At 48.0% G+C, this 8392-nt stretch overlaps 1 protein-coding gene across 2 annotated transcripts in view; it reads right to left on the bottom strand.

Moving 5' to 3' along the window:
• Positions 1-278: 278 nt before the first annotated feature.
• The window catches only part of frmpd1b (FERM and PDZ domain containing 1b), a 27187-nt gene continuing 19073 nt past the window's right edge, over positions 279-8392 (bottom strand). For both annotated transcript variants that reach the window (XM_062548510.1, XM_062548511.1), the window contains 7 exons: positions 8260-8392; positions 7900-8026; positions 7445-7537; positions 6774-6956; positions 6466-6610; positions 5331-6350; positions 279-5155 (listed from right to left, as the gene is read on the bottom strand). The exon at positions 8260-8392 is cut by the window's right edge and continues 4 nt beyond it. In XM_062548510.1, coding sequence (XP_062404494.1) covers positions 2700-5155; positions 5331-6350; positions 6466-6610; positions 6774-6956; positions 7445-7537; positions 7900-8026; positions 8260-8392 — 4157 coding nt within the window. In that variant the 3' untranslated portion in view covers positions 279-2699. The remainder of the gene's footprint in view (positions 5156-5330; positions 6351-6465; positions 6611-6773; positions 6957-7444; positions 7538-7899; positions 8027-8259) is intronic.

The following is an 8392-nucleotide window of genomic DNA, read 5'->3' as shown; positions in this document are numbered from 1 at the left end:
CCACCAGCATGTAATCACTTGGTCCATTTGGTTTTAATCCTAACCTCAATCCATAATCTCCGTGCAGACAGCACAGGCAGTGAAGCGAGAGCAGTTGCAAGGGCTCTATCTCCTGTCATGGAGGGAGTGTGGTTTAAATAAGTTGCCCAAATGGACAAGCTACTAAGCAAAAGGCTTGGTAAAATCTGAGACCACACCGCAGCAATCAGGACACTTAAAATAAGACCCAACACACACATATGTATAATAAAAAACAACACTGACTCAATCCAAAATATTTTTTTATAAATCCTATTTATTATTAATGCTACTGAAATATTGCAAAAACACATACAACTGTGATTGTTCCATTATATCTTTTTCTTACTCATTTCCTTAAAAAAAATCCTTCTTCATCATCCTCATTTCCATACATGGCTTCTCAGCACTTGCATTCTCCAGTCCTGTGCACTTCTGCAATTCATTCAAGACACCATACACATCTCTCATAGTACAACCTCAGCTTTTATTAGCTATATATGGCAAATAAGGTCTAGTCATTGCAGTATGCGGCTGCTTTTATAACAAGGAAATGTATTTGTTAGAGGTGCGATTTGTTGATATAAATAAACTGTGCAGAAACATGGTTTATTAATTTGTGTTAGCATGCTACCGAAAACAGAAACAAATGAGCGCTGGTGGGTCAATGAATCACTGACCTCATATGCTATTTTAGGCTCGCCTGACTTGAGCTCCCGGTCCCTGTGTGTGTGTGTGTGTGTGTCTGTGTGTGTGTGTGTGTGATCCAAGACAGCAGCTGCCAGTGGGCAGTACCCGGGGTTGCACAGGGCCGAATCTGGACCGCAACGCCTCTAGGGTCAGCTGTTTCATGGGATCCCTTTTACTGTTCTGAAGGCTGGGCTGACACAGCAGCTCCTCAGCTTTTCCACGGGTCTGCTGTTGCCTGTTGGACATTTCTACCAAATCCAGTTGAGGGCAGAGAAGAGGTTACATCATCTCCTAAGTGTTGATTTAAAAACACGCCATTCCATATGGCTGATATTAAAATAAATATTTCTGCCCTAGAAAATGCCAGCTAGTTTGTCTTGTGGCCCTGAAGAGTTGTGAAAACAGCACAGTCACTGTAAATGCAGTATTTTTAACCTGAAGCCGCATAATGATATTGTAACAGCTTGTATAAGAGGATAGACTGTCATGTCATCAAAAATTTGTTTAAACAGTGTCAAGGCAAAATGGGGATAAAATAGCAAAGTCATACTTCAATTGCATCCAAATAAAAAATCATACTGATAGTAAACATCTTTAGAAAGATCCCCATGGATCAAGAATAAGGCTTGGGTTTGCTAGGGAAGCCCTCTTTTTCAACAATATAAGCTTAGAGATCATTAACAGTTCTGTTATTTTTTTTTGTTTGTTTTTTTAAGAATTAAAACATGATATGTGGCAAAATATTCAAAAAAACAATGGACACTTGCATAGTCACAAATTAAGGACAATTTAAGGAGCCAAAAGGCTAATATAGCGTAATAAATAATAATTTAAAAAACTATGTGAAGAACTCAGCGAAAAACAACACAAATAGCAACCAACCCTGGAGTGGATCGATCTCTGATTTGAGACATCTCTTCTGGAGTCTTCTACTGTCTGGGAAAACTCTTTGAGACATATCTCTTCTAGAGTCTTCTACTATCTGGGAAAACTCTTTGTGCTATTTAGGTTTTGTATCCATCTGATCACCACAGCTAACAGTCCGTTAATGTGACAAAAGAAAAAAAAAAACGGGAAATAAAACAGTAGCCAAACCTTCTTACTAACAGACAATACATATACATACATACAAACATACAACATAGTGTCATCTCATAATTAGTACCCTACCCTCCTATTTGCGTCCCACCCCAGCCCGACCACCTTTGGATGGACTAATATATTACTGCATATATGCATTTGTATAACTACCAGCTGTACACTATTAGTCAGGGGTGAGAGAGGAAAGGGAAGTGAGCTGAATTCAGGTTCCTCCCTAAAGCTGGGAGTACCTCAATCGGATCAGAGCAGCACAACTAAGAAAAAAAAGAAATATAATACTGTCAGTTTTCCTTGGGTTTCAACGACTGTAAGATTAGGAGGTAGGATATTACTCACAAGAAGAAGAACAAGTACAACGACGTATTACTGTTGAGGAGACTGTAACAAGTGATCTTTCTGTATGTAAGAAACTGTCGTGCACACATACATGTAGTGTACTGAATGTAAAAATAAATACATAAATACATACTGTACATAATTGAAGAAATAAAGTACATTGTTAGAAAATAGATTTGTACAAATGCATAACCCACACAAGCTTGTAAGGAGACTGCACTTTGTGAAGTCACTGAGCAGGCTGCCATTGAAAACTGGCTGATGTTATCACCCTGTAGATGGCCTGTCTCAGTGGGACAGTCAGAGTGCACCATCTCAGCATGCAGGATATGCAACAACCCACAAGTACGTGTACTGACCCACCAATGTGTGCCAGCACACACTCAGCCCTTCAGCGCCAGCAGAACCAGATCTGGGCCAGATCCGAGCCAAACTCGCTGCGATCACCTTTGCATGCTCCTTGCTACGTCCACAGTCTCAGTATTTAAACCCTCTCGAGTGCATGCACTTGATTTTCACACAAGATCAGTCAGATCAATCAGATTCAGACCAGTTCAGAAGCTCAGGTTTGAGAGTCCGTAATCCGTGTCTGGCGTGCGCGTTCTGAACAGCTGAGTGAGGGAGAATACCGTGGAGATGAGAACAGTGCATTGTTTGGCCAGCAGCCTGACCCCTTCTCCCTCTCGTGCTGTCTCGACAGCAGCGACAAACTCGTTGTACAGTCCAACGATATCCTGCAGCTTCCCTAGCGCCTCCTTCCCGTCAATGTCGCTATGGGAACCCCCGCAGTGTGTGCAGTTAACACGCAGACAGGCTGCAGACAGGTACACCAGGGCGCTGAAGCTGTTGCCTAGTGACAGGAGGGCGTCGTCAGGTGCCCACCCTACACGGGTTGCCCGCTGGCACCCAGATGCCAACCTCCGGGCCTCCGTCTGCAGCAGGCAGCGCTCGGCGTCGGAGAGAGAGTGCCCGTTAGTTCCGCCGGACTCATTGCAACACGCCAGCTGGCCCGATGGGGGCGCTAACGCTGCAGCTGACGCTGACGACATGGTGGACTCTAGCACCACCAGCAGCTCGTCGATGTCGCTCCGCAGGGCGGCGTATGCCGCTTTCAGGCTGGCGCCCCGCTGCCCGGTGCTGTAGCGTCGTCCTTGGAGAGAGCGTAGGGGACCCCCCAGCAGCCCCAGCTCAAGCGGCCGAGGCTCCAGAGGCCGGGGCGGCGCCAGGAGAGGGCTGAGCTCTGAGGAGGTGGACAGGGGGTTTGGCGTGTCTCGTAGCAGAGACAGGACGTTGGGAGAGGGGTTACAGTTGGCATCCGTGGTGGGGGGGACTAGCTGGGGAGGTACAGGAGGAGGTTTCTTGACAGGGTTTCGGCGGGAGAATTCGTAGACTGTCATTTCATCATCAAATCCACAGCTATCCTCTGCGTCCCCGCTAAAGCAGTTGGCATAAACTGTGCGGCAGCCGCAGGGGTTAGGAGCGGCCACAGGGACAGGGGGACCGTCAGGACCGGCCGCAGGGTGCTTATCTCTGTTAGACTGGGGCTGTTCACATTTGCAAGAGCCCAAATGCTTGTATATCCCATTCTTATCCACAAAGCTCGGATGAGTACCTGCTTTCCCATTGGTTTCTTTCTGAACTGGCAACACTTCCTCTGGTCCATCTTTCAACTTTGCGATGACCACCTCAGCACCTTCCTCTTTAACCTTTTTCACTACAGCAGCTGCTGGGAGGCTCTTGGTTTCTTTAGGGCCTGCAGGCTGAGGCTCAGCTGGGTTTTGAACCTCCTTGACCTTTAGCTCGGTAGCAGAACTAGTCTCTAATGCAGCGGTACCGAGGATCTCTTGAGAACGGGTCAGGTACCAGGGCAAGTCCTGGATCCTTCCCCGAAGAGCTGCTGTGGAGAGGCGACCTGACGATCCGTTTCTGGTACCGAGGCCTGGTGAAGTCGTCCCCACAGACTCCTTGGAGGGGTCTCCACTGATTGGACTTCTGACAGGAACCATTGGTGAAGGAGTGGGCGTTGGTGTGGTGGAAGCACTGCCCACTCTCATTTTGGGGGCATCTGCCTTCTCTGTGCGCAGGTTTTCATGGCTGACTGAGACCCCTTTGCTTAAGCCAGGAGTTGGGGTGACCCCATTCCTTTGCTCCCAGGGGTGAAAGGTCAGACCATTGGGGGTACTGGGGAGCGACGTGTCCTTATTATCACCCTCTGATTGGACTGGGGAAGCTGGTTTCAGCTCACAAAGGGAAGACAAAGGTGTTGATGAGGGAGATGCAGGTTGCTGGCTGGTTGGGGTAAGGATGGCTTCCTTCCTTGGTGGAGGGTATATCACCTGTGGCGACTTCCGACCCCCTCTTCCGTGAACTGAACTGGGGGAGCGCTCCATCTCCACTGTGTCACCTCCGGAAACCGGTTCATCAACCGGATCTGGGGCTTTCAAAAGGAGATGATTTTTCGGCCTTATGGGTGGGGGAATCCCGTTCGCTTGCTTTGTCTCCTTCTCTGCATTCTTCGTACCTTCAGCGGAACCTTGAGGCAGCTGGGTTTGACGCACAGCAGTGATCATCAGTGGAGACGTACGTGGTGGACCAGTCGAGGTGACTGGTTTGAACTCCATAGTGTCCGGCTCCATTTCCAGCAGCTCTGAGGACAAGCGTGTGTTTCTGCCTGGTATGTCTCCATTGCACTGACCATGAGAGTGCTGAATCCCCTGTTGCGCGGTGCCATTGCCCTTGGTCGGTTTGGATTCTGCATGCTCTTCCTCCTCAGGTTCATTCATCAGGCAGGCCACTGTGGGATGGGAAGTTAGAGAGCCTCCAGACAGGGAGTCCACGTCAGAATCGACAGCAGATCGGGTCTGGAGGAAGGATGACACTGAGGAACCATCATCTCTGTCCTCTTCTCCCAGCTCGTCCTCCTGTTCTCTGCCATTTAAGTAAGCTGTCTTCATAAGCCTCCTGATATTGATGTGATTCACATTCAAGGCTCTGGGTGAATTGCTCAATTCTGTGACAAGGGAGATAGTATAAACAAAGTGTTAGGAAACCTCAGTAAAGACATTACCAAAGAAAGTATAAAATTGATGAAAACTGTGGTGAGAACATGATCATAGACATAGTACAGTAGCCATGCAGCATCGTGCATGAATCATGCATGTGAATGAATCAAAGATTTCACATACCTCTCTGTTCCTGTTCTGTTAATGGTGGCGTGAACCGATCTTGAGCGTCAAAGAACTCATCTTCTGATTCTGACACACTGTCTCTGATAGTTCCAGTTGCATGAGGGAACCCTGACGGCCTCTGTCTCCGAGGGGACACGTCTTCATTGGCAAAGATCTGCCCAAATATCTCCTCCTGGAGAGTCATGCTGGAACCCTGCTGTCCGTCTTCACGATTATAACCTCTGGTCATAACTGCATGGATGCTCAGGTCAGTGTCCTCTGAGTCGTGCAAGCTGTCGTCGTCCAGTGTCACAAGCTGGGTGTTCCAGCGAGTCAGTGTCCTCGGTATCCCCCTGTTAACCCCGTCGTCATCCTCCATCTGGCTATCGTCATCCAACTCATCATCAGTGGCCTCTGGTGGACTGGGAAGAGAGTCTGCCTGAGAGAGGTCTGCATAACACAAGTCTGGTTCATGGCTATAAACCAGTTTGGACGGTCTCTGTGGTGCATTAGACCCCTCTGAAGGGTCCAGCCGTCCAGGGACGTCCAGGAGATATGGGCTGTGGACGTCTATATTGGAGGCGGCTTGGCTGGCGGCTTTGCTCTTCTCCCGCAAGGCATCTAGCTGGGCTTGGGCACGGTGGGCGGCTCTGAAGTTCTCCTCCAGAGCACTCAGTGAGTTGCTCGACAAGCTAGAGAAGCTGCTGTTGACTCGCGGGTCGGTGTGGTACCAGGCTGTCTCTAGGAAAGTCTCCAGCGATATCTCTTCGTCGCCTTCTGCAGAACCTGCCTTGGCCTTGCTCGTCATGTTGCCGTTCTCCTCATCTTCGTCTTCTGCCTCGGTCACAATCACGCTCACCTTCCCTCTCTTGGCATTCTTACTTTCCTTCTCTCCCCCTGTGGCCTCGTCCTCGTCATCCTGTGGACCTCTGCTGTTATTTATCTGAATGGAGTGGCTTTCTTCTGAAAGCTGCGCATCCATGGGATAGTCTTCGTCGGAAGAGTCGTCAGAATCGCTGCCACAACGAGACAAATATTCTGAGGAGAAACACACAACAGGTCATCAAACAACACTCTACATCTACATACCTTCATGAAACCACCACCATATTGAAAGGCTCACACACTGTTGGTGATTTTGTTCCAACCTTACCTTCTTCAACTGGGATGCGCCGCATCTTAGGACGACCACCCCAGCGGAATACGTTCATGTTTGGGTCAACAAGCAGTCGGCAGTAACCCGCCAACAGGCAGGCCAAGTCTTTAGCAGCCACAGAATCCATCAGCAAAGCTAACGGCTACAGGAACACAGGACAAGAGAAATGAGGGTAGATGAGAACAGATGAAATGAAAAAAAGTTAATTGGTAAACCATGACTGTAACGGCTTAGGTAATGATTCTTCTGCACTTTGGGTTTGTGTGTTTGTCACACTTGTGTGTGTGTGCTGCAGTGTTGTGTACCTTGATATCCTGAAGGTAGATCTTGAGCATGCTCACTCTCTCTGACTCGGAGAGCAGCTCCACCCGTGTGATGTAGTGGAAGTCGATGATGGTGGAGATCATGTTGAGTTTGTGGTTGAGTACCTGACTGATGCCGTACCTCGCTCCCACCAACAAGCTCACCAGCGACTCCCTGTCCTGAAGCTGCAGTGGACAGTAAACAAAATCTTTTGCTCTCTTTCTAATTTCATACTTTTCCTTTTTTTCTTCTAATTGCTTTTCCTGACTGCAGCAAAAGCTACATCAGAGCCATAAAGTGCAAAATAGACAAAATTCTCTCTCCTCCCCTCGCCTGACCTCTCCTTCCCTCCTTGGTCTTTTCTTTATTATCCTGAAGCTGAGGTAGATGTAATAAAGACAAACTAGATACTCTCTGCTCTTTCTCCCTCCCTTGCGACTCTATTGTATCTTTCACAAATTACTCAGACCACACAATGAATGTTCTGTATCTCCTGCCAGCTGATAAAAATGAGTCTCTCATAAGAGCCATATCAAATATTCATTCCATGTTCTCTTTAGTATTACAAAGGCTCAGGCTGAAGGATAAATGAGTCTGCTGTCTACTGAGACTGCTGATCAATTTCCTCTCTTCTGGATGTAATAAAGAAGCAATAGAGCTTGTTCAATCTTACCAGCATGGTGGCATTGTAGGACCTGCCACTGTATGATATGAGTTCTGCCATTTGTGTCAGGTATGCCAGTCGGGCCTGGTCCATTGAGATCACCTAAGCATGAAACATGGCATTCAGCAGTGTTTAGCGTTTAATGCACATTTTGAGCCACATACTGTACGAAGCCAGGTAAATGGAAACACACACACACACACACACACACACACACACACACACACACACACACACACACACACACACACACACACACACACATACACACACACACACACACACACACACACACACACACACACACACACACACACACACACACACACACACACACACACACACACACACACACAAGAGACAGCTGTGGACAGACCCATAGGGCATTTGTCAAGAGCATCTTGTAAGGACATAAGACAGACACAATCAGACACACACACACACACACAAACTGTGAACGTCACCTTCTGCCGAGGCTCCAGCAGAGACTGGATCTTCTTGAGGTGGTAGTTGAGCGCTTTCCTCAGATCCTTCTCCCTCATGTTCCTCATCAGGGTCGGAGATATGAAGCTGTCCAGCCCAAACTCCTTACTGCAATAAACATGTAGGATACGGCCGTTATGGGTTAACAGTTTTAGCATCTTCAAAAGCACATGCACATTTAGAATGTATGTGTGTGCATGGGCATAATCTGTGTGTGTTTGTGTGAGTGTGTATGCAGGAGAGTGTGTATGTGTCAGAGCGTAAGTAGGTATGTGCATGTGTGTGTGTGTGTGTGTGTGTGTGTGTGTGTGTGTGTGTGTGTGTGTGTCCTGTGTCCTTACGAGATGCTTTTGACTGATGCCCTATGGGTCTGTCCACAGCTGGACAGTCTCTCGTGGATGTGCAGAGCGGCCAGTCGGAGTGCCGTGTTGCACTTCATCTCCACTGCAAAGCGCTCCTGCAGCACGTCCCCCA

This window comes from Sardina pilchardus, chromosome 11, assembly GCF_963854185.1.
Source record: "Sardina pilchardus chromosome 11, fSarPil1.1, whole genome shotgun sequence".
Classification (NCBI taxonomy): domain Eukaryota; kingdom Metazoa; phylum Chordata; class Actinopteri; order Clupeiformes; family Clupeidae; genus Sardina; species Sardina pilchardus.
Note: the sequence above shows the minus strand (reverse complement) of the source record. Positions and strands in the feature narration are given on the sequence as shown.